This window comes from Macaca mulatta, chromosome 6, assembly GCF_049350105.2.
Source record: "Macaca mulatta isolate MMU2019108-1 chromosome 6, T2T-MMU8v2.0, whole genome shotgun sequence".
In the NCBI taxonomy this organism is placed as follows: domain Eukaryota; kingdom Metazoa; phylum Chordata; class Mammalia; order Primates; family Cercopithecidae; genus Macaca; species Macaca mulatta.
Window position 1 is genome coordinate 81,198,510 of NC_133411.1, and position 27,789 is coordinate 81,226,298.

General features: G+C 36.6%; 1 protein-coding gene across 8 annotated transcripts in view; it reads right to left on the minus strand.

Moving 5' to 3' along the window:
• The window catches only part of FAM169A (family with sequence similarity 169 member A), an 86,172-nt gene that overhangs the window by 38,332 nt on the left and 20,051 nt on the right, over nt 1-27,789 (minus strand). For all 8 annotated transcript variants that reach the window (NM_001194120.1, XM_078004201.1, XM_078004199.1 and 5 more), the window contains 4 exon segments: nt 13,629-13,800; nt 18,473-18,558; nt 19,650-19,749; nt 20,803-20,937. In NM_001194120.1, the coding sequence (NP_001181049.1) occupies nt 13,629-13,800; nt 18,473-18,558; nt 19,650-19,749; nt 20,803-20,934 (490 nt within the window). In that variant the 5' untranslated portion in view covers nt 20,935-20,937.

Here is a 27,789-nt window from a genome sequence, read left to right on the forward strand (position 1 = left end):
ACAGTTTCCCATCACCTCCAGAATAAAATTCAAATTCTTTCTTTGGCCTAAAAAACCTTTCAGGATACAGTCCCTGCCTCTCTCCTAACCCATATCAATCACTATACTCTGGCCACACTGCTCTTACTATTTCTGAAATATCCCAAACTTGTTTCTGCTTCAGGGCTTCTGCATTTTCAGTTCTTTGCCTGAAAACTTCTTCTCCTGATCTCATTATTCCACCACTTCATTCAGAGAGACTTCCCCTAACTATTCTATTTAAAAGAGTACCTGCCATCCCACACATTCCATTCTTTTAATTTACTTTGGTTGTCTTCACAGCATCTGACAGCATATCATCTACTTGTCCATTCATTGCTATGTCTTCTTCTAAAATGTAAGTTCTAAGAGGACGGAGCTTACAAAATATCTGTAACTATCTCTCAATTTCTTCTTCTTGCTCTTTCTCACACTTCCCCCACCTCCCTTTCCCTATCTATATGGCACTTATGATCAACTTTTTAATAAATGAATGAATTTCAGTGACACCACTCAGGGTCTATGTATTGAATTCAAGAACAGATATTCTGCCACAACTGAGTAGCTGCTTCTTCTCACAGACTCACCGTTCATTCTTTGTACACTCAGGAATATGCCTTCTCTCCTCTCCCCTTAAAACTTAACACCTCACGAAGCCATCAGTGTGTGACTGTCTCCGTTGAAGACATACATAAAGTGAATTTCAGACAACGGGATTATCCTCAGATGAGCAGCCTTGTCATATACCACTAGGTATTCTCATTACAGTCTTCATGCTCTATACATTAGTTAAGGCAAAGCTAGCTGCCGTAACAAACCAAACCTATTATGTTTACCATAATAAAAGTTCCACGTTCCTGGGAAGTGGATGGTTTCCTCCTCACAATCACACAGGAACTAAAAACCAGCCCAAAACATACTGGCTTAGAACTAAAATTTATTTCCTATTTATCACAACTCTCATATGGCATCAGCTAGGGCACTGGGATGTCAGAAGACCCAACAGACTCACTCTCAAAGTGGGACAGTGTGTGCTGGCTGCGGCTTGAAGAAGGGTTGGACTTGTCAGCCAGAACCTCAGTTCTCTTCAACGGAGCTGCTGGGGTCTCCTCACCTCAGAGTGGTCTCCAGGTCATTGTATTTCTTACATGGTGACTAGCTTCTAAGAGTGCCAAAGTGGAACCTGCCAGCCTTCTTAAGGCTGAGCACAATGTTATACATTCTCCTGGTTAAAGCAAGTTATAGAGCCAGCCCAGATTCAAACAGGCTATAAAGGATGTAAATACTGGGAAGTGTGGTTCATTCACCAGGGCCACCAAGTTCCTTTTATCCTGTGGCTTCCTCATCCCTTACATCTTCAAAGTCCTCTGTATAGATGAGGAAAAGGGATGCATCTTAACCACCCTGACGCAAAGTCACATGCATCATCTTTTTCATTATTTTGTAGAGAAGTAGTCACACAGCCCCATGTAGTTGTAATAGTGACTGGAAAATAGAATCCCTGACTGGGCAGCTCTGGCCAATGACTAGAATATAGAAAACGAACCACAAATATTTTATGGACGGCTAGCAGCCTCAGCTAACTTTCCTCTTATCTCTCAGCAGATAGGCATTTACTTGTTAACTCTCAGGTCATCAGTGGTCACCTCTCAGGAGAGACTACCTTTAGCCAGGATACCCCCTCCAGTTATGTTTGGTTACTTTAGGCTGTTTTCAGTGTAATTTCCTCATACCAATATTCACAAATACACTCACTTTATACAACAGTTTTCAGTGATCTCATCCACGCTGTAAAATTACTTTAAGTATTCCAGGGCCCACATAAATATCTATACCTCTTCCATGTGCTCCAACTTACATTTCTAACTATGTTATGTCTACTTATATATGCCTTAGGGACACATATGCCTATGTCAAAAGTGAATTAAAGTATTATCGAACTACTCCTTGTTTTATGTTCCCAATCTTAATTAACAGCCTCCCACCAATACCTAAGCACCCAAGCCAAAGCCACTCAGATTCATCACTAGTTCCTCCTCTCCCTCCCCACACACTATGGAGTTACCACACTCTGTTCACCTGAAACTATCCCTCGGATGTTCCCTGCTCCACGCCTACTGGTGCTTTCCTAGTTCTGGTCCTTCACTCACCTGAACTACTAAAACAGCTCTTTTAATTGACTTCCCTGACTTTAAAATACAATTTTCTAAGTGCTCCAAAAATATTTAATCATGTTACTTCTACATAGAATTATTTGATAGCTTCCTGGCCAATAAAGTGCCACACTTCTTAGTAGGACATTTAAGATCCTTTGCAGTGGGACCTCCATCTTCACTTCTTCTACTTGTTAGTCCCACCACCTTATTTAGGATACAGTTCCAAATATGCCCAAAACTTTCATGACTCTGTGCCTTCTCCATATATTTATATTCCATTCATATGTTTACCAAGAATATTCTTTCCCTTCCCGCTTCTCTTACTGACAACCTACTCACCCTTCAAAGCTACTTTTAAATATCACTTTCCCAGTCACACCTTCCTCCAGGCAAAATTAACTACTCACTCTTCAATGACTGGTATTGTTGATACCTCAAATATATTACTTATGAAACTGAATTATGATTAATAATATAGCTTATCAACTATGATGTTGTGATTTTTTTTGTCTCATCCACTAGATTTTTGGTGCTTTGAGAGCTGAACCCACAACGAATCATCTTTGTGTTTCCACTAAAGTCAACTGTCTCTCTCGAATAAACAGAACCCTTATTGGCAAGCATGTGGTTGTTTAGATAGCTAGAACTTCACCTAAACAAAGCAGCCATCTCATTTCCCAATGATACATTCCAGGTAGCCACAGAGTAGTATGGGACTCTCACACGCCTCTGCACATTTCCCAAAGACAAGGATCACACCTAGACAGACTCAAGTCCTTAAAATAAAATCTCACTCTCCCAACAAAAAATTCAGCTGGGTATCACTTTTAGTTATACTGTCAATCCTTATTGCTTTACATCACAATGTTTGTTACTTCTTAAAATAACCTTAAAAGGCCCAGAAATCTGAATTTTAGTGAACAGGAAGTGAGTAATCTGTCCAAAAAGGTAGAGAAGATCATGGATATAGCCCCTAGTAAGAGGTCTGGAAGCCACAAGGAAAGCTGACTAGTAAATGTGGACAAGAAAAAATGCTTCCATTACAAATTATCTCAAATGAAGATTACAAAAACCAGAAATACACTTCCTGGTATTATTGCTCATAAATCCCTTCAGTAGTGAGCTAAACTGACTTATAATAGTTGTTGACTAGATTGTTCTTCCCCAAAATATTAAGTCTTCAAATCGGATCAAGGCAATTGACAGCTGAAGCCAAATAACAATGAGTACTTCAAAACTAGCGGCTAATGATAGCGACCTCAATTGTGTTTTTTCTCTGAGATCACCTACACTAAAATACGGTATGTGATTTACAGAAATTTGCAACTTTATATACTTCTTGATATAGGCCAACAGTCACAAAACTTCCATTGAATTAACCAGTGATTTGTTTTGTATTATTTTAATAACTGTATGAGATTTTCCATTAATTTTCTAGTTAGCATAGCCCTTTAACAGATAGTCCTGATCATTCCAGGTCAAGAAGGATTTATAAAGTTCAGCCAGTTTTGTGGTAGATAGTGATTACACTCTAGACATGGCCTCATTTTTTTAAATGTATACTTCTTGTTTTTAATCAAAGTTATCCATAACATTGTTTAGAATACAATAGTCACATAAGACTTAAGAAAAAAAAAAAGCAGCTCTGTGACCACTTTACTGATACACACACACACACACACAAGCACACACTTTCTACAACCCAAAAGCTACCACTTTGAAGTCATTTAGCTGATATTTTTGGTATTTACTTCTACTTATCTAAGTAACTTACTATACTTCTTGATTTCTATTTCTTGATTTTTCCATTTTACGCATAGACAGCTAGAACTTGGAAGGTGAGAATTCAGCTCTTAGATACATTCACACACCCCAATCTCAACTCCAACATAAACACACTTCCCCACACAAAAAACCCCAACACCCCTAAATAGTAATTTGTACTTTGTTAGATCAATTTTCAGTATTTACATTATGACTACATAAATGCTTCTGACACTGAGCCATATAGTGTACCATGAATGTTTCTTTATTCTTGCACTTTTTGATTTCCCTTAATACTATTTATTACTTATCTCCCTTATCCTCGAAAGTCTCAAGTAACTATGTAAATCTTACCCCAATAAGTTCAAACATATCAGGTATTCTATCAGCTCTATCTTCTTAAATCAACGTCCCAAAGCTTTGTGATGTGCTCCAATCTAGAGCAGTCAATCTTTAGAAAAAGGAGCGTCCAAAAGATCGTTCTGCAATGACGGAGAAGTTCTCTATCTACTCTGTCCAGTGCAGTAGCCACTAGCCACATGTGGCCATTGAGCTCTTAAAATGTGGCTAGCATGACTAAGAAACTGAATTTTAAAATTTAACTTAAACAGCCACATAAAGCTAGTGGTTTTAACAGACAGCAGCTCCACAACTGACATAGCTGTGATGTTGGGATCTCCTCTCTTTTATCTCTTAGTTTCCTGATCCCATCTTTCCTTCTTGATTTACTTTATCTTAGTAGATCACAAACTCTACTCACTTCTGGAAAAGGGGTATATGAGAGGTAAATTGTTTTATGACTGACAATCTACAAATTTCCTTCTTTTACTCTCACTCTTTGTTGATAATCTGGGCACAAAATACATTGGAAATCATTTTACCCTTGGTATCTTAAAGGCAGTATTCCACTTCTAGTATTCATGTTGCTGTTGAGAACTCTAGTAACATTTTGATTCTTGATCTTTTGTCTAAATCATTCTCTTACTTTATGGAGGTTTTCAAAATATCTTCTCTATTCCAGATGCTCTGAAATTTCACAATAATCTTGGTATGGGTGGATCTTAATTCATTGTGATGGATGCTTAATGGGCCCTTTTAATCTGGATTTCCTGTAGAACTGTAGAACTGTGTTCTACAGTTCGAGAAATGTTCGCGAATTATTTCATTGATTTTTTCTCCTCCAATGTGTTCTCTCCTCTGAAACATGTATTATTTAAATAATCCCTCTAATTTTATCATTTCTTCCTATTTACCATCATTTAGGGTTTGTTTTTTGTTGTTTCTGCGTTCCTTTCTGATCAATCTCCTCAACTCTTTGTTCCTTGTATTGGATTTTTTTAGTTTCTAAGAGCTCTATTAACATTCTTGTTCTTATTTCATAAATGCAATGACTAATTTTTCCAAAAATTTTAAGGACATTTTTTGCATTGTCTTCTCCTCCAAATCTCTTTTATTCTCTTTTGCTTTAATTGCCATTTTTCACATCAGTGACCTTCCTTACCTATGACTATCTGTTCACAATTAAGAATGAGATATTGAAAAGCTAATTAGAAGCTCCGCGTGTATGGTGGGGTTTGCTGGCAATGGACTTCACAGCAGGATGAGCTGGCTGGAGCCTTTCCTAGGGGAACCATTTATACTGGTATTTTTAGTTTTTTTCTTTCGGCCTAGTCAAACTCCTCAAAGGAGACATTTTTGCTCATGTAGCCATTAAAATAATTTTGAAATGCCATATATTCACACATCCTTGTGATATCTAAAATTTTCATCTAAGTTTCAATCAATAATTACAAAAAATGTGATTTCTGACATACTGTTGACTTCAAAAAACTATTTATTTTAAAAATAACTGTAGACTTACAGAAAAGTTGCAAAAGTATTACAAAGAGCTCCTATATACCCTTCACCCTAATGTTAACATCCTACATAGCCAAAATACTATTATCCAAACCAGGAAATTAACACTGCTATAATACTGTCAGCTAAACTACAGACCTTATTCAAATTTCACACATTATTCCACTAATGTTCTTTTCTGTTTCAGAATCCAATCCATAATTCCTTCTTGCATTTAGTTTAATATCTCCCTAAACTCTGGTCTTTGATAACTCCTCCATCTCCCCTTGTCACTCATAACCTTGATACTATGGGAGATTGTCAGTTACTTTATAGAATAACTCTACTAATTTGGCTTTGTCTAATGTTTTCTCATGAATGAACTGAGATCATAAATTTTGGGCAAAAATGCTACAGAATGACACTGTGTCCTTCTCAGTACATCATATATCATGGGGTACATGATGTTGATATGTCTTATTACTAGTGATGTTAACCATAATCTGTTGGTTAACATGGTACCTGCCAGGTTTCTCTCTGTAAATTTACCATTTTTCCCTTTGCAGTTAATAAATCACATTGACTTAAAGAAAACAAAACTATTACATCCTTCCTTTATATGTATCAAATGGACTCTAGAAACTACAATCAGTGTGATAACTGCTACCATCCATTGAACAAACTACTCCTTAAAACGGTTTTACACTGTTCCTTCTTCTCCTTGCACTAATATTTCTATGATATTTATTCCACAGAATGTTATCCTGATGTAATATTTTTACACATGGAAGTTTATTGATTAGCCAATCATTTTTCTCTACAAGAATGTATCTGTATATAAATACAAATTTTAAAAATATCTTGTGATCCTAATGCTCTAAGTACTGATCCAAAAGAAATTTGGAATTATTATAATTATTATATTAGTATACAACAAATCAAAACACAAATATATATCAGGAAAACTAATTACTAAGCAAAAAAAAAAATACTATTTTAAATACACCTGTTAATGAAATGGATGGAGCTTATCTTTTTATTTCTTTTTGAGATGGAGTCTCACTCTGTCACCCAGGCTGGAAGGCAATGGTGCAATATCGGCTCACTGCAACCTCCGCCTCCTGGGTTCAAGTGATTCTCCCACCTCAGCCTCCTGAGTAGCGGGAATTACAGGTACCCGCCATCATGCCCGGCTAATTTTTGTATTTTTTTTGCACTGATGGAGTTTCACCATGTTGTCCAGGCTCATCTTGAACTCCTGACCTCAGGTGATCTGCCCGCCTTAGCCTCCCAAAGTGCTGGAATTACAGATGTGAGCCACCACGCCTCGCCTGGAGTTTATCATTTTTTAATTGGTTTATGAGTTCATGAATTACTTACTACCAGAATGAGACAGGGCATTAATCCTACTCCTATTTTTTTATTTTTATAGATATAAGTGCTTAAGAACCTTGTTCAAATAAGAAGGAACCAGAAAACCCTTCGTTATAGCAATGTAAGTGTCATTAGTTATGTGCCACATATCACACAGTGGTCTATTATAAAAAATTATCTTTAATAATCTGGCATTATTAAACACAACTCAATTAAATCCTCTTTCATTTTTGTTGAAAACAAAGAAATAGAAGCCACCTGACTTACAAAAGAATATCATCTAATTATATCCAGTCACTTTTACACTACTACAAAACTATTTAGAGCCCTCTCCCTGCCTTCTCTTTTCTTTTATTAAAGGGGGACTTTCAGACCTTTTTACAACTCCAGATTAGTAAGATAAAGGTTTGATGAAAGATATACCTTCATTTTATACAATGGGAGAAGGAAGATAATTTATTCCCTAACACAAATGTTGCCACCATACCTGAAAGTCTTCATGTGCCCCAGGAGCATGTCTTTTCCCAGAGGCCCAGCTGTGCTGCATTAGGGAAGGAACTTTCAGCCAATCCTTTTCTAAAGCTCCACCTCCCAGAAGTACCTAGTGTTATAATGACTGAATCTTTTGAAGGTTCTACAATATAAATGTGGTGCTTTCTGCTTTTGGCAATGGCATCTTAGGATTCAGTTACTACATAATCTACCCTTTTCCAAGATTATAAAGTTTTGTTCCTGTTACACTCCCCTCTTACTCACTTTGTCATGTGGGATTTATGCTGCTTAAAAATGTCTTTGTTATTCTGGTGGTGTTGCAAGAGAGAGTAGAGGCTGATGCACATGTTCAACCCACCCTCTTTAACCAAAGCATTAGCACTATAGCCATACCCTGCCTACCACTAGCAATGTAAACTCAACATGCCATCCAAATTTTCACTGTAAAATTATAAGAAAACTTTGCAGGAATACATGTATGACTTATACAGACTTTGAATACAAAGTTCTATGCCTGAGGTCAATGAATTCTGAATAGTGTCCTGAATAAACTAAGAATATTACATAATACTTAGTATAGCAATTATTGTAAAACTCAGTATAGAACAATTTTTTTCTTCTTTTATGCTCTCTATGTCATAAAAAGGCTTTCTCTGCAGTTTTCATCCTTTTATAAACTATTTTTGCAGGTAAGTTTTTGTTACACATGAAGTACTCATATGGAAAGACTATAAAATACCTGATTTTGCAACCATGAACATTTTCTATTATCTTTCATCAGTGCTTTCCTTTTCATCTTTAGTGCCATGCCATAAAACAAAGGTATTTGTGGATTTGGCATCTATGGTTTCTTGTGAATGCAAGGCACTACGCAGATCCAAGATAGGCAATAATTTGCCATTTTCCCATGACACAGATCTATTCTCTATTTGTTGCTAAGCCCATGTTTTATGAATTAAGTTATACAAACATAGGTACAAAGAAAAGTAATAGCAAGATTTCGTTCCTTAAATAGAAAACTAAAATACTTGAGAGGCTAAGGGAAGTGAATCAATTGAGCCCAGGAGGTTGAGGTTACAGTGAGCCATGATTGCACAACTGCACTCCAGCCTGGGCAACAGAGCAAGACCCTGGCTCAAAAAAATAATTAAACAACCCTCTAAAAGAAGCTCGGCCAGGCGCGGTGACTCACGCCTATAATCCCAGCACTTTGGGAGCCCGAAGCAGACAGATCATCTGAGGTCAGGAGATGGAGACGAGCCTGACCAACATGGTGAAACCTCGTCTCTATGAAAAACACAAAATTAGCCGGGCGTGATGGCACATGCCTGTAACCCCAGCTACTCAGGAGGCTGAGGCAAGAGAATCTCTTGAACCTATGAGGCAGAGGTTACAGTGAGCCAAGATCGCACCACTGTACTCCAGCCAGCCTGAGACTCCGTCTCAAAAAAAAAAAAAGAAATATGGAAAATAAAATAAAGATCACTTAATGATTTATTCCCTAAGGTGGTAGCATTTGGAGTGTTCTACCAGAATTACTGTATCAACTTTGTTCATCTAATGGTCATTAGGAAGAAGTAAACAGTACAATATTAGAAAAACTAAATAATTCCATTTACCTAGATAATAATCCCCCTCACAGAACAACATAAAAAGAGAGGAAAGAGAAGTCCTTGATGATGGGGAACTTGCAACTTGACTTTAGATTACAGATCGCTATAAAATTACCTATAATATAGGAAAAGAGAGAAGTAACTATAACTCCAATGTCTAGCATGATGTGCTCAACAAATACCTTTTATTACTAGTCATGATCTGTTGCTAGAAGTCTAAAAAACTGATAAGGATAATGAAAACCAAACTTGAAAAGTAGAGGGACTGTTAACTATGGATCCTGTGAAAATGTGGTCTAACCCCACTCAGCAATAATGACAACTACAGAAAACAATACTAACTATCCAAGTGGATTGTGGGGAAGGTGCCAATAGACACAGAAGATTATGAGAAATACAATGCAACGGGTGTTTATTATTAGGAACTATCATTAAATAATTCCTCGCCTTAGAAATGTTATTAAAAAAAACCTGCATATATCCCAGTTCACCATAGACCATGTACCTGTCATCATGACTATCACATATCTATTTTTTTTAACAGTCAGGGAATACATAATTTTTACAGTCTGTATGTAAGGAATAACAGTAAGATAACGCCCAAACTTGAAACTATCGAGTCTGAAAATTAGCCTACTAAGAATAAATCATAAAATCATTTGACCCAAAATATTAATATATAAATGAGTAGCCGAAGAGTTTTGCATTTTCTTAATTTTGCCTATTGAGAAATAATCTTTATTCCTATATAGCATCATGTCTCAGAGTCATACACTGGGGCTTTGATGACAAAACACTACATGCATTTACTCTTACTGAATCTTCTCAAGACTGCAAGAAATAAATCTTCCTTTACTATCTATCATAGTCTTTCAACTTACCTACCTTTCTCTCAAATTCAACTTTTTTTTGAAAGCCAGCCCTGAGACCAAGGATTTCTGCCCACAGATAGTCCCCACTTCTAACTACAGAATTCAGAAAACTTTAGAGCCAAAAAAAGTCTCAATGATCATCTGTGGTCAAGCCTAATCCCCTTATTAAAAGGAGAAAAGTAAAAGCCAAAAAAGACTGTTACACAACTTATAAGTTAATGGCAATACTATAACAAAACCCAAAATCTCTTTGATACTAATATTTGATTTTGTCTTAAGATAATTTCTGAGTTGTACAGTAGACTAAATAGGGAAGTTTCCAAAGAACAGATCGACTTGCCTGAAAAAGCTGTTCCAATTGTTTCATTAATAATTTCTTCAAACTCAAACTCATCAGCAGTCTTGAGGTATGCAAATGAAAAAGAATAGAGAGTAACTAAGGTACAGACTGAATAACCCTTACCCAAAATGCTGAGAACCAGACAGGATTTCAGATTTTGGGGGGAATTTCAGAATATTTGCATTTTCCTTACTGGCTGGGCAACCCTAATCCAAACATCCAAAATCTGAAATGCCCCAACAAGCATTTCCTGTGAGGGTCTTGTTGGCGCTCAAAATGTTTCAAATTTTGGAGCATTTATTTCAAATTTTCAGATTAGAAATATTCAATTTGTGTATTTTCAAATTTCTTATGAATCCTTTCACTTTCCTGGACTTGTAAGGAGTGTGGTATATGTTAAGACATAAATCATTTTGCTTCTCTTTGTTCCGCATCCTCCCTAGAGCTTAAGCACAGATTTGAACCAGCCATCATAACCAAAAACATTATGAGATATGGACAGATCTCAAGAATTAACCATGACGAAAGCCGTGACAATACCTTCAATCTCTCTATGTTCTTTTTCAAAAATATCTGATGAAAGAATCAATTACATTAAGTGAACAACTGTTGGTCAAAGAAATAAAAACTTATTTTACCAATAAATTAAGATAAATTCAGGAATCCCAACCAACTATTTTCTGAAGCTTTCCTTCAACTGCAAAATAAACATAATTTATTTTAAAAAATTTTTTTACTTCATTTGAAAGACTAGTTTGAAACATCTGGTGCTTTGGAGAACTGTTTGAAAATATAAAAAATCATATAAATAATGATAAAAAATGAAATATACCTTAAAAGAATGAGCTCATTACATTAAAGTAACAGTAGAAAAAAAAAAAAAAACACAAATATCTTTATAAGAAAACTATCTACCTAACCCAAAAAACAGTCTCACAGTGATCTCTTTATTTCAGGCAAAGAAGAATTTATATAGTTTCTTGAATTTCATTGTACTGTAATAGAATTTGACCTCATAAACAAAGTCTCCTTTTTCTATCACGGCTATTCTATGTCCTAATAGCTCCATAAACTTATTTGCTATTTAATTTTAAAAATCATAAATAATAAATTATTTCACAAGACTTTCATTCAACTACAAATCTTCTTAATAAAGATTTTATCTTTTTGCTACCAGTGTAGGAAAAAGTATTTTACATATATCAGTATATATGAAATAGATGTTTATATAATACATACTTTATGTTTATATACTTTATATAAATATACCTTTATATACATAAAAATGGGATATATATATCCTTTATATATATACCTTTAAATATATATATCTCTTTATATATATAATATATATCCCATATATAATATCCCTTATATATATATATCCCTTTATATATGTATCAGAAATACTTCCATCACAAGGTGTTTAGTATTTGTTCTGGACAATTTCTCTAAAATATTTAAATTATGTTTAGGTTTCCTTTGTAGAAAAAACACTTCCAGCCTGAATTAAATGGCTACTGATTCAAAGGCCAGTATAAGCACACCTAACTCCGTTGTTATCTGGTACAATGGGGAAAGAACTAAAATAAATAGTAAAGATGTAAGACAATTAGAGAAGTATGGAAGGTACTAAAAGTGGCATATACAGTAGCACCTGGAAACCCGAGGCTATAAAATAGTTAACTACCAGAACAAGCAGAAATAGAGGCCAGATGCCAGAGGAGAAGGAGCCTCAACATGCATAATAAGAAGAGCACACTCCTGCGGTTAAATACTGATCAGAAATACTAAATAGGAAGGCTGTGCCTTTTACTTGTGTGTCTTTCATAGAAAGAAGCCCTCAATAAAAAAGTATAAACTAGTTGTGCTGCAAATGTCTACGAGGTAGTTTCAGGTAGGAAACTCCCCTGGAGCCAGTATTAGGAACAAAAAGCCTCCAATTCCCACAGGAATTGCCTTATATAAAATAAAGCTTAAAACAATTAATTCACACCCCAACTCCAAAAATTAAAACATTTAAAAACAACAAAGTGATGTCTTTTCTGCAATGCACACTAAATTTCCATTGAACACTCTTTTTCCTCACGTATAATCAGTATTTTTCTGAAGTTACAAAAATTACTGGTTCTATTTCAAATTTATACAAGAACAAAGACAATAAAGGGCACCCAAAGCATTTACCTAAAGAAAAACCATTTTAAACTGCACATCAGTTTTTCATTCTTGGGAAAAAATGACCTTTCTTTAACTAACTATATGCACTAATTCTCATCACAAATGTGTACTAATTATGGGATCAAGGTGTCAAAAACAACTGTTCATCAGATCAGCAGTTAATCTGGTAGGATCTTTAGACTGGATGTGACCAGAAGAGCTAAGTTTGGAAAATCTGAAATGGAAATAAAAAGAAACTAAGTGTATTCTCTGCGAAAGGTCTTTTGGTCAAGGTACAGAACAAGGCAGACTTTGTTCTTTGATGGTAACAAGGTGTGGGTTGTATGTGCACACAAGGTAAGTAGGTTAGAGCTTCCCAGCTCCAGCTGCTCTAGGGAGCTGAATGAATGGGAGGACAGGTAAAGCAGGCATGAGGTTGCACTATTTTTTAAGGATAGGGTATAGTTGGCTCTTACGATCAGAAACCCAAACTTTAGAGTAACAATTTCAAAGCTGTTTGTATTTACTAAATATATTAAAGCATTTTGTTTTTCTTGGTAATTAGCCAAGTTGCTCTTTCATATGTCAGGCTGAATGAGGTGTGCTATGCAGAAACAGGCTATGCATCTGGGTCACAGGTAGACTGGGGTTTTAGAAGGAGCCTGTAACAGTAACAGCAATGGGAATCAAAGTAAACAACAACTTTTGGAAATGTGAGCGCAAGAAGATAGACAAATATGAGGCTCAACATACAATTGTGTCTCTATATATGTGAAGAAATCTTATTCAGGATCAAATGTTTATTTTTATTTTGTTTTTTCAAAACACTTTCCCAATAATCCTCACGGTCATAGGATGGTAGAATCAAAGTACTCCCAAGAAATACTAAGTACAATCACCTCAATTTGCATGCCAGAGTTTAATTTAACAGAGATATTGATACAGTTGGAGGGTCTAAAATGGAGATTTCCATAATACACAGTTTAAATAACTTTTAAAGACTCACCTGTAGGCTTAACTGAATAAAACCCAATGGCCTCTCCTTTCTTCCACAGAATCTTAGCATAATCAGTACTGCTATGACACAGGAATGGGATCTCATTTCTCTCCATTTCCTGTTTTCTATAAATAATTCGATTCAGAACATACAGAACCACTCTCTCCCCAAGAGTGCTCACCTACAAAGAGAGTCAAACACCAGGCACAGCAGTTATAATATGCATCAATCACAAGATGCTATTTACTTTGCTCCCTGCTCCCATACCTCATACTGGCATTCAAAGCACTTCAAATGCATTCAAAACAATTTGCAAAACATTTTATTACCACAGAGATGAGACTAATCATTCACACAGATTACAATCCATTTCCACAGACACATATTATGCATAGAATACTCCCTTTCAACAAAATTCTAAATCAGGCAAAACAGGTCCCCAACGTACCAATTCCTAGCACCTCTTTCAGCACTCGCCATCTTCTTTCTGCTTCCAGCTGCCCAGATCCAGGGTCTTACCAACCCTAATCACAGCCCTCACTATAGTAAACTACTTCAACTGCTTTTCAGTCTCCACATTTTTTTAAAAAAAGGGCAGCTTAGTGTTATCCCCTGAACACTTTAAGAACAATTACATCATTTGGTGAGGGAAGCCACAATTATGCTCTTGGGAAAGAAAGGTGTCTCATCTTTTCATGGTAAAATGTTCATTTAATAGCCCTATCTTTGCTGTCAACAAAGACAGGGACACCAAAGTCTAATAAAAACATACTTAGGGCAGTAATAGAACAGAAACAGAGCCTCACTTCCTACACACAGGGCTACATGGTCACAGGGACCCCACCAACACTCAGGACTTTCCAATATCAAATAGTGAGGTAGGTGTTCCTCATACACAGGCCAGTGGGGTGGCTCATGCCTGTAACCCCAGCACTTTGGGAAGCTGAGGTGGATGGATCACTTGAGCTCAGGAGTTTGAGACCAGCTTGGGCAACATGGCAAAACCCACTGGTCTCTACAAAAAAATATAAACATTAGCCGGGTGTGGCTGTGCACATCTGTAGTCCCAGCTACTCAGGAGGCTAAAGTGGGAGGATCACTTGAGCGCAGAGGTTGAGGTTGCAGTGAGCTGTGATTGCACCACAGCACTCCAGCCTGGGCAACAGAGTGAGACCGTGTCTCCAAAAAAAAAAAAAAAAAAAAGGTCTGTATATAAGCCTATTTTCCTCCAGGTCTCTTAAAAGAAAACAAATTTGGCCGGGCGCGGTGGCTCAAGCCTGTAATCCCAGCACTTTGGGAGGCCGAGACGGGCGGATCACGAGGTCAGGAGATCGAGACCATCCTGGCTAACACGGTGAAACCCCGTTTCTACTAAAAAATACAAAAAACTAGCCGGGCGAGGTGGCGGGCGCCTGTAGTCCCGGCTACTCAGGAGGCTGAGACAGGAGAATGGCCCGAACCCGGGAGGCGGAGCTTGCAGTGAGCTGAGATCCGGCCACTGCACTCCAGCCTGGGCGACAGAGCGAGACTCCGTCTCAAAAAAAAAAAAAAAAAAAAAAAAGAAAACAAATTCAGCCTCTAATTAGTTTAGTAAATAGAGAAAAGATTGACCGTATACATATACTACTCTCAAAAATACCCCAGGCAGGGGATCTCACATACCAAACACAGGAAATAGCAGCTGACTAGCAATAGCTTCCAAGGCAACCCATTCCTTCCCTGAACCCACAGTTCTGACCAACAACAATTCTTCCTTATTCAGAGCTGAAATCTATTTCTCAAAGACTAATTTTGATATTGTGCAGCCACACAGCCTATAAATATTTGAAGATAGAGCCATGATGTTTCCCTAAATTTCACACCAACATTAAACATGGTTAAAAATGAAGGAAAAGGCTAATCTAACACAATTTGGGATACTCTTGCCATTTCAGTCCTCTCTCTTGAAATTGCTCCAGATCCGTAACATCTCTCTTCATGTTTGGGACGTGGATTTCATGAAGATATTTTGAAGGTGCTGCTGAGACAATGGGGCTTTTCTATATAAACAAAGTTTTCATTAGCTTTTTTGCTTATCTGGATTTTACTGCTAATTAACTAAAGCCCAATACTTTTTCATATGTACTATTGTTTCAGTTTGGTGTTCATGGTGTACAGTTAACTTTTTGAACCTATAGGTATTACATTTCTCCTTATTTTAATTTTATTATGTTAGCTCTTCCTCTTTGCTTCTTCAATCTGCCCTTCACAGATTAGCTCCTCCATTCAGCACTGTGACATGCAGAATTGATAAGCATGCCTCTAAGTCACAGACAAAATGAAGGACACAATGGACAACATTTTGCAGCATGCTATTGAGGACCTCCCTTCCATATAATTGAGCATCAGGTTCCAGGTACACAGAGGTTTATAAAAATAAAGCCACTTGCTCCAAGTCAAGTGTTTGTTAAGTACAAAAATAGTTATACCCTCCTGTAACTTTACCAACCAATTTTTCCTTACTGGCCAGGATTTGACTGGAATAGCAGTCCCCCTTCACTGATTTCTCTATTTAAGAGGGAATGGAGGCCAGGAGTGGTGGCTCACACCTGTAATCCCAGCACTGTGGGAGGCCAAGGCGGGTGATCACTTGAGGTCAGGAGTTCGAAACCAGCCTGGCCAACATGGCGAAACCACATCTCTACTAAAAATACAAAAATTAGCTGGGCAAGGTAGCACACGCCTGTAGTCCCAGCTACTCGGGAGGCTAAGGCAAGAGAACTGCTCAAACCCAGGAGGTGGAGGTTACAGTGAGTCGAGATCACGCCACTGCACTCCAGCCTGGGCAACAGTCTGTGTCAAAAAAAAAAAGAAAGGGAATGTTGTCCCTAAGGTAACTAAGGCTGAAGAAGTCCTAATAGCTGTAGTCTTATTTTTGGTTTTGACTCCTCCTCTTTTCCCAATCCATATCTGGAGGTTTCATAGTTTCTCCACTTGAATAGGAAAAGCTACAATATACCATCATATTAAGATTCTCCCTTCTCCTTCTCCATCCTTTGGCTTTCTTATCTGTAATGTGCCAAACCTCGGTCATGTTAAAACACATCAAAATGTTTACTTTCTTGACATACATACTTCCTTTCACTATCAGAACTGTTTCTGAGAACAAATTATACTCCTTTATTACTATCTACTCCTCCAATTTTACAGCTTTATGCAGGGATTTAATTCCCTCCTCCCCTTCAGTTTTGTTCAACGTTTCTTATCAGACTGGCAGATAACCAGGTGTACACATTCTCCTAGCCTTCAGCAGATGGGCCTACCACTTTGGGAATCTTAAGGCCCACTGAAGAATTAATGCAATATTCAAAAGTTACTAATACTTAATAATAGTAAGTGTGTTATTCTCATATTCTCCCATCTCTTTCAAGGTTCCTAACTCAAAGGGAAGAAAATAAAAACACCCTAGTAACCTGTAAGTTTCTTCAGTTTCTTTTTTTCCTGCTGCCGCTGCCCCTTTAAGCAAACATCAAGTTATGCTTTATTGTGAATTGGAGCAACGCGATCAAAGTTTCTTGATATGCTTTCCTTGTTTCTTCTGATTGGTTCAACTGCCCACAAAAAAATGAACAGTAGCTGGCACCCTGTGAATGTGACAAGTTTTTAACAGACTTGGCTTATCCTAGAAGTATTCTAAAGGAAGAATATCAAGACACATAAATATTTCTGTTGAATTCATCCTCCTGTTGGCCGGGTGTGGTGGCTCATGCCTGTAATCCCAGCACTTTGGGAGGCCGAGGCGGGTGGATCACTTGAAGTCAGGAGTTCGAGACCAGCCTGACCAACATGGAGAAACTCCGTCTCTACTAAAAATACAAAATTAGCCCGGCATGGTGGCGCATGCCTGTAATCCCAGTTTCTCGGGAGACTGAGGCAGGAGAATCGCTTGAACCCAGGAGGCAGAGGTTATGGTGAGCCGAGATCGCACCATTGCACTCCAGCCTGTGAGACGAGAGCGAAACTCCACCCCCAAAAAAAGAAAAAAACAAAACATGATCCTCATCAAGGGTCTCTTTTAGGATTAATTAACAAGAAACTCTATACTTAATTAATGACTAGTACTGCTTCTCCAAAAAGTCAGTATTCTTGTTAAGTAAGCAAAGTCTAATGCACTTCTACCAAGTCAGTTTCCTATTTCTCCAATATTATAAATCTCACTGTTCCAGCCACCAAAGATTTCATCATTATTTTATTATGCTCTGCCTCCTCAAATATGTTACATCTTGGTTTCTATGGATTTTCCACATCCTGTCCTATTTATCCTCCAATAACTAGAGCACCAGAGATGTCTCTTAAACCCTTTCATCTCTGGCATGAAAACCAGCTTCCTTCCTGCAACATTCTTCAGCTGGCTGGCTTCTACTATAACCCTGCAGAGGCTGGAAGCTTGTTCTCTCCCGAACCTGGTCATTCCACTGTTAGGAACATTGTATAGACCACCTGAGGAGGCCCTACTAATAAACAAGTTTCCTGGTCAGTCTCTCCTAGAGACAGAAGCTAAACAATTACATAAAGAGAACTAGCTTCTCCTCTAACAAATAAGAAAATCAGAAGCTAAAGTGGTTTAAGGTAGCCAAAGCTCAACTGATCCATAGGTATTCATTCTTCCTCACCCAATCTCAGATACTTACAGAATCACATAAAAATAGAGGAAGCCCAACCTGAATGCTGGCTTCTTCATAAGAATGAAATTCTAGAGTTTAACATAACCTGATTATTTTTAAATAGGGAAGAGCTCAAAAACTATCACTGTTTACAGGAAACACTGTGAATTGGCCTCAAAAGAAACACTCAGAATTAGAGGATCTTGTTACCTGCTTAAGCCCCTCTCTTGAAGGAACAGATGTTTTCACAATATCATCAATAGCCCACCACTGATCAGCAAGGTAAAGTGCCACAGCTAAAAGAGAATAAATAATCATTAACACCTAAGTTTTAAAGTACACTTTTAGACTTAATAAGGCCACATTGTACTATAAAGTATCCATATAGTTTATATTTGAATATCTATATAAAACTTACCAAATACTAATATTGTACTTTATAGCCTCATTTACACCATTTTTATTTTATTTCATTGATATGGTTCGGCTGCATCCCCACCCAAATCTCATCTTGAACTGTAATCCCCACAATTCCTACATGTGGCAGGAGGGACTCGGTGGGAGGTGATTGGATCATGGCGGCATGGGGGTCCCCATTATCACGAGATCTGATGGTTTTATAATGTTTGACTGTTCCTCCTTCACATGCGCACCCACACTCTATCTTGCCTGCCACCATGTAAGATGTGCCTGCTTCCCCTTCTGCCATGATTGCAAGTTTCCTGTGGCCTCCCCAGTCATGCAGAACTGTGAGTCAATTTTTAATTTTTTTTTTCTTTTTTTTTTTTTGGAGATGGAGTTTCACTCTTGTTGCCCAGGCTAGAGTGCAATGGTGTGATCTCGGCTCACTGCAACCTCTGCCTCTTGGGTTCAAGCGATTCTCCCTGCCTCAGCCTCCAAAGTAGCTGAGATTACAGGCATACACTACCACGCCCAGCTAATTTTGTATTTTTAGTAGAGATGGGGTTTCACCATGGTGGTCAGGCTGGTCTCGAACTTCTGACCTCAGGTGATCCACCCGCCTCAACCTCCCAAAGTGCCAGGATTTCAGGCATGAGCCACCGCGCCTGGCTGAGAGTCAATTAAATCTTTTTTTGTTATAAATTACCCAGTCTCAAGAAGTTCTTTATAGCAGTATGAGAAAATTTAGCTATAAGCAATTAAGAATTACATTTTCCTAAGTTATAAATTACCCAGTCTCAAGAAGTTCTTTATAGCAGTATGAGAAAATTTAGCTATAAGCAATTAAGAATTACATTTTCCTAAAATTACAATTTGAAACACTTTTTTTAAAAAAACAAATTCCTTCATGTAGCTACCTTTTAAATACGTTTCTAACAGTTTGGAGGAAAATTTCTTAATTTATAAAAATTAAGCAAAAAGAGACCTGTCAGTGAATCTTCAGGTGCAAAGAGAGCAAGAATTTTCTGGGTCTGATCTCCACCGTAAAGAGGTACAAAGCCTACATTTGACAGGCTAATAGGAATCTGAAATGACGAATTAATAAAAATTAGTGAACAGTCTGTTAAGAAAATACATTTAAAAAAATATTTTATCAAGTAGTAAACTTTTCCTATGTTAATTTTAATTAACTTTATTTTACAGGAGACATTATTTCTAGTCTCTAAAAAAAAGAGTAAATCAAATAGACTTCCCTTTTGGAATAATTTTATTGTCTTAGGGAAAATACGAAAAGTTGTTTCAATAAATATTATGTTCTAGTCACATATCTGAATAAAAACCAAAGCTATAATATGGCCCACAAAGTCATTAAAAAACAACTATAATCTATTATCTGTTATTTAGACTACTTGAGGAAGACATCCCATTTTCTAGTTAAAAAAAAAGCAGTCAAGTAAATTAATTTTTCTGGGAAGATACATGCTATTAATATGCTTTAATATGTTTTTGCCTTCACTTAATTCAACACTTATTCCCTATTTAGAGATAACATTACAATTCAGAGAATTATAAAAATACTGGTGCTGGGGAAGACTCAAGAATTAAGTATTTCCAGAAGAAAAATCCAAGGCCTAGAGAGGTTAAGGAATTTGTCCACCACAGTTCACAGTGAAACTCTAATGATTCCAAGTCTAATGATCTTTCTATCACAAAATATCATAATTTACTGACTAGAAAATTTGATTTTACTTTTTTAGAAAAAGGGAGAAAAGATTCATGGCACAAAAAATGCGTAATTTAGTATTTTGCTGATTTTTTAATTTAAAAATTTTCTAAACTCACAAATTCCAAATCTAAAGTAAACCTGAAGTAGCTCAAATATAGTAAACAGTCTTAGCAAAACTGGTGAACTTCTCACATATAATTTTAAAGACATAAAGTCAAATAGCAATAACCTGTGGAGTTTGTCTTTTTAAAAACTGATCAATCAATATTTATCCATTTTACTGAATAGATTTCTGTAAAGATTTCAAAAATTAATGATTAACACTTAAAATGGATTTTTTTAAAAAAGGATATTTATTTCATGTATAAACTGGACTGAAAAGATTGATGACAATCACTGCAGAACACCTTACCGTAATATTGAGAAGAGAAAAACACTCTGGATTTTCAGGGTCCCCACACCTTAAATCTGACATGTAATCTTCAGCAGAATTTTCCAATTCCTCATGGCTGCAATTTTCCAGCATATCCACAGGGAATGCCATCCTCTTTAACAAACAATATGGAACAAACGGTTCAGAATATGAAATGCCATCTTCCTTTACACACAGAAAATAAATTTTACTACAATGTTGCCATATTTTGTTGCAACAAGATCTTTCTGTTTCACTATGCCCACAGACTACAACTTGAACCTGCTGATTTAACCATGTATGTCAAAAAGAAAACTTTCAAACATTATTCATTTGTATTAAAAACAGGCAATGAAATAAATTAACAGATACTTCCTTAAACAATAAATATGGTTACACAGGCATAGGACATATTTATATGTACATACACACAAAAATACACATATAAAATATACTCTCATAAACCACTCAACATAAAAGCCACTGTAAAAGGACACAAGGGAACTTTTTGGAATAATGAAAATGTTCTAGATTGTGATGATAGCTGCACAACCCTATAAATTTCAAACAAAAAATCTAAAAAATCACCGCAGGGACAGTGGCTCACATCTGTAATCCCAGCACTTTGGGGGGCTGAGGCAGGTGGATCATGAGGTCAGGAGTTCAAGACCAGCCTGGCCAAGACAGTGAAACCCCGTCTCTACTAAAAATACAAAAATGAGTCAGGCATGGTGGCAGGTGCCTGTAATCCCAGCTACTGGGGAGGCTGAGGCAAGAGAATCGCTTGAACCCGAGAGGTGGAGGTTGCAGTGAGCCAAGATCGCACCACTGTACTCCAGCCTGGATGAAAGAGTGAGTGTCTCAAAAAAAAAAAAATCACTGAATTGTACGGTTGCAACAGATTAATGTTATGGTATATAAGTTATATTTCTCATATATATAGCTTTTTTTTTTTTTTTTTTTTTTTTGAGATAGGGTTTCGCTCTGTGGCCCAGGCTCAAGGGCATTGGTGCAATCGTTGTTCTATGCAACCTTGAACTCTTGGGCTCAAGAGATTCTTCTGCCTTGGCCTCCCAAAGTGCTGGGATTACAGACACTGAGCCACTATGCCAGGCCTATACAGCTGGGTTTTTTTTGTTGTTGTCATTATTTGTTTTTTAAGCCAGAGCTTTAATGGGGAAACACTAAAGGTTTTAACACTAACAATTAGAAAAACAAGGACTCCACTACTATATAACATTATGTAAGCAATGATCAATGCAATTAGACAAGAGAAAGCAATTAGAGGCATAATAACCGGGGTCGGAGTAGGGTAGAAGTGAAGCTACTGCCATATCTATTATTTGCAAATAATATACTTAACTGAAAAATTTTTAAAAATCCATGAAAAAACTATTCCAAACAACAAGAAAATTTAGTAAAATAGGACATAAAATTAGCATACAGAAACCAGGTCTTCATATATACAACATAACAGTAAGAAGAAATAAGAGGCGGGGGGAGGCAAAGTAAAAATAGAAAAAAAAAAAGTATAAATAGAGATGAAGACCTCATTTACAACAGCAAAAATCAAAATAGGCTTAAAATCAACAACAGAAACAGTATAAAATCTGTATGAGGAAAACTACAAAGCATTCCTGAAAGTGAACAAGAGGAAAGAAAAACCATGTTCTTGGAAGCTTCAGCATCATAAAGGTACCGGATCTCCCTAAGATAATCTACTAATTTAATGCAATCCTAATGAAATACCTTTAAGGTTTTATTGTTTCCTGAAGAAAAGTTGATTACAAAATTAATTTGAAAGGACAAGCAAAAATAGCTAGAAGAATGCACCCTGTCAGAGATTAAAACATCTTATAAAACTTCTATAATTAAAACAATGTGATACAGGCACGTGAATAAACAAATGGAACAAGATACAGAAATACACATACCTATGGAAATTGAGTATGTAATAATAGAGACATTTCATTTGGCGGGGAAAAGACTTTTTTAATAGGTAGTATTATTTCATCCGTCTATCTTATTTTTAAATGAGACATTAATGTGCTTATTCATTTTGAACTTCTTATATTTGAAATCATTCAGTATGCTCTTTACTGTGTTAACTCTCTTCACTCAACATTACTTCCATGAGAAACATGAATGCTGATGCATCTATCAGTTAATTTATTTACCCATTCTACTGTTGATGAACATTTGGCTATTTCCAGTATTTGGCAATTATGAATAAAGCTGCTATAAGCACTCACGCATGAGTTTTCTGGTAGACATATGTGGTCATTGTTGTTAGGTCTATATACCCAGGCTAACTAATGTTACCAAAAGTGAGACAACCCTACTGCATCCTGATGTGATGCAACAAGAAAATCGGACCTAAATCTAACCAAGCCATTAGAAAAATGTGTTAAATGATGCCTTAAGTATGCAGTCAACCAAGTTTAGAATAACTCAGTTTCTTCTAAATATATGACATGGAGTTTACAGAAAAAAAGTAAGATGGAAAGAAAATATAAATTAAAAGTAACTTAAAAGACACGTCAATGCATTGCAGAGGGTATCCTGATCTGCTTACTCCTGAAAATTTCCATGACAAGGCCAGGCACAGTGGCTCATGCCTGTAATCCCAGCACTTTGGGAGGCCAAGGAGGATGGATCGCTTGAGCTCAGAAGATCGAGACCAGCATGGGCAACATAGTGAGACCTTGGCTCTACAAAAAATATGAAAATTAGCTGGGTATGGTGGTATGTGCCTATAGTCCCAGCTACTTAGGAGGCTGAGGTGAGATAATTACCTGAGCCCAGGAGTTTGATGATGCAGTGAGGTATGATCGTGCCAGCCTGGGCAACAGAGTGGGACCTTGTCTCAAAAAAAAAAAAAGAAAAGAAAAGAAAAGAAAAATTTCCATGATAAAAAGTTAAATAAAAAATAAACATATGGGTGGGGCGCGGTGGCTCACACCTATAATCCCAGCCCTTTGGGAGGCTGAGGCAGGCAGACCACGAGGTCAGGAGATGGAGACCATCCTGGCTAACACAGTGAAACCCCGTCTCTACTGAAAACACAAAAAGTTAGCTGGCCATCGTGGTGCATGCCTGTAGTCCCAGGTATTCAGGAGGCTGAGGCAGGAGAATCGCCTGAACCCAGGAGATGGAGTACACAGTGAGCCAAGATCACGCCACTGCAATTCAGCCTGGGTGACAGAGCAAGACTCCGTCTCAAAAAAATAAAAAATAAAAAAATAAACTTATGAGACATCAAATACTAAGCTATTAGTTCTTAAAGGAAATATAAAGTTGTACAGAATATCTTCTTTTAAAAGTTACCTAGTTTGCATTTACCCAATAACCTCTTCAATTTTTATTTAAAACAGTTTTACAAAGGGGAAGGCAGAAGATCAACTAAAAGTTACTTTCCTCTTTGAAATGACCTTCAAACTTATTCTATCACAAAAATATTAGAAGGCAAGAAACTGAAAATCTAATGGAAATATGAGAGAAACATCAAAAAAAGACACAGGACTGACATATACCATAACAGTTAATAATTATGTTTTTCTGAATTTTGAAGATATGATGATGATAAGAGGAACTATTTTTACCCTAATCTGAAATTTAGGTCCTAAGGACTTTAAAACTTGATGTACATATGGTTGGGAGCCTAATTTTATATAAATATGTACACTTCTAAATCAAATTGATTTTTAAAAATCAAAACTTAAAAACAGAAAGTACAAATTCATTTCAACTGTTAGTAAATGTAAATGTCTAAATTAAAGAGAAGGTAAGAAAAATCTGTGAAATGATTTGGAAGTAATACCACAAGATTTCCAGTCAACTTTTAAATAGCCTATGAATTTCGAGAGAAATCAACCAGGAGCTTATGCAAGTAAGATGTTATAGTTAGAAAAGGATCACAAAATAAAACAGTAGCTCTATTTGTGAAGGAAGCTTCTTTGTTAGCTTGGGCAAATATTTGTATTTCTATCAAATTCAATATGTAAAAGTAAACTATGGAAATATAATATTATGTTCTACAGTCAGATCTAACAATTCCAACGAAGATTAAAACTGTAGATGAAATTATAAACACAAAACAAATGGTCAATAGTGGATAAAAGAAGTATGACTAGGAAAACAGAACGTAGTAACTGTTTTTCTTCTCTTACAGAGAAGATCCCAAATATATAATGTCCAAATAATTGTATCAAAGACTCAAATATCCAAGTAAAGCACTGAGACATTTATTATACCATATCATTGACTAGATGAGGCTCAAGAGGATTAATGTCACAGCATTCCACTTAAATCAATTCAAAAGATTCACCTGAATATTAGCTACCAAAACGAAGTATGGATGAAACACATTTAAATTTTTCATTTACTAAGAGCAATTGTAATCTAAAGCATGAAATGGAAATTTGTATTTGAAGACTGCTTCCAGAAACTTTGTCTATAAAAGCATGGTCAATCACAACCATATAAAAATAATATGGCAGCATAAAGAATACAAAATGGACATGAGTTTTATAGAATAGCAAGTTCAAGTTCACAAGTGATTTCTTTTTCACCTACTGTTACTATGATACTATGGTTCTTAGAAGATTTTAAATGCTAATTTCATATTTAAAATTCTAAATATGCATTTTATTTTAGTTTGATCATTAAAAAGGATAAAATTCTATTAAATAAGCAAACTAGGTCATCTAAATAAAGGATCCAAAGTCATAACATACAATCAGAGAACTTTAGGGTAGCAAATAGTCTTGGAAGTCTTGGCCTCAGCCTCCCAAGTAGCTAACACCACAAGCACACACCATCACACCCAGCTAGTTTGTATTTTTTTATAGAGACGAGGTCTCCCTACGTTGCCCAGGCTGGTCTCAAACTCCTGGGTTCAAGCGATCCTTCTGCCTCAGCCTCCAGTGTGATTACAGGTGTAAGCCACTGTGTGAGGCCCTAACAGGCCTTAGATAAGAGTGGTGTACAGGCCCACCCTATTAGGTCATGGCAGGGGTGAGACTGGAACACAGGACAGGTATCCCTAAGTCCACTGATCTTTCCTCTATCTCAGTGTTGTCCAAACTTCAATAATTTGCATACCACCATCAACATTTTTCTTAGTGTCAAGTGCCTATATCACTATCTAATATTTTTCTCAATTCACTTAAAAAAAAAAAAAGCACTCCTCTCATCCCATCCCTGCTCCCCTTTTATAATTGTGATAAAATATACATAACAAAATTTACCATTTTAACCATTTTTAAGTATACAGTTCAGTATACTCACAATGTTGTGCAACCAGCACCACTACCCATTTCCAGAACTTTTTCATCACCCTAAACATGGTCTGTACCCATTAAACAGTAACTATCCATTCCTTCCTCCCACCAGCCCCTGGTAACCTCTATTTTACTTTCTGTTTATGAAATGGATTATTCTAAGAACATTTAAGTGAAATTATAGGATAACTGTCCTTTTGTGTCACATTTATGTCACTGTGCATAATGGTCACAAGGTTCGTCCACATTGTAGCATGTATCAGAATCTCAACTCACTTTTTTAGAAACATTTTAACCCTAAACTATTAAGACTTGCGTGCAACAATAAAGGGAAAAATACTAAGACCTATGAAACCACCAATTTGATATATTAGATTATACATTTTCCTAATCAGCATTAAATTTCCTAGAAGGGTTCACCTGAATATAATCTTAAGATATCTACCAAATTGCCAATAGTATGTCAGCACATTCGAAAACACAGCACTATACAAAAAGACATTACTACAGGTCAAAGGCAAGTAGAACATCACTAAAGTATGAAAATAAAAATTAGTGATTCTTCATTCTCTTTTTCAAGTAGGGTTTTTTAACAGAAAAAATAACTTCTGGGCTTATTTTTATTATCGTCAAAGATTATTTTTTAATATACAAAATGTTATTTAAATACAAAACAACCCTGTGTCCTGGAGTCTGACAATTTAGATACCCTCAAATTTGCATACAGAAGAACACCAGGGGAGAAACCCCTTAGATATTGTGATTTCTGAACACTGTTTAAAAACAACTATATCCCCCATCAAAAAGTGGGCAAAGGATATGAACAGACATTTCTCAAAAGAAGACATTCATACAGCCAACAGACACATGAAAAAATGCTCATCATCACTGGCCATCAGAGAAATGCAAATCAAAACCACAATGAGATACCATCTCATACCAGTTAGAATGGCAATCATTAAAAAGTCAGGAAACAACAGGTGCTGGAGAGAATGTGGAGAAATAGGAACACTTTTACACTGTTGGTGGGATTGTAAACTAGTTCAACCATTATGGAAAACAGTATGGCGATTCCTCAAGGATCTAGAACTAGATGTACCATATGACCCAGCCATCCCATTACTGGGTATATACCCAAAGGATTATAAATTATGCTGCTATAAAGACACATGCACACGTATGTTTATTGCAGCACTATTCACAATAGCAAAGACTTGGAATCAACCCAAATGTCCATCAGTGACAGATTGGATTAAGAAAATGTGGCACATATACACCATGGAATACTATGCAGCCATAAAAAAGGATGAGTTTGAGTCCTTTGTAGGGACTTGGATGCAGCTGGAATCCATCATTCTTAGCAAACTATCACAAGAACAGAAAACCAAACACCGCATGTTCTCACTCATAGGTGGGAACTGAACAATGAGATCACTCGGACTCAGGAAGGGGAACATCACACACCGGGGCCTATCATGGGGAGGGGGGAGGGGGGAGGGATTGCATTGGGAGTTATACCTGATGTAAATGACGAGTTGATGGGTGCAGCACAGCAACATGGCACAAGTATACATATGTAACAAACCTGCACGTTATGCACATGTACCCTTCAACTTAAAGTATAATAATAATAAATAAATTTAAAAAAAAAAAAAACTATATCCATCATAGCTTTTAATATTAAAAAAACCAGAAAACACTTCCC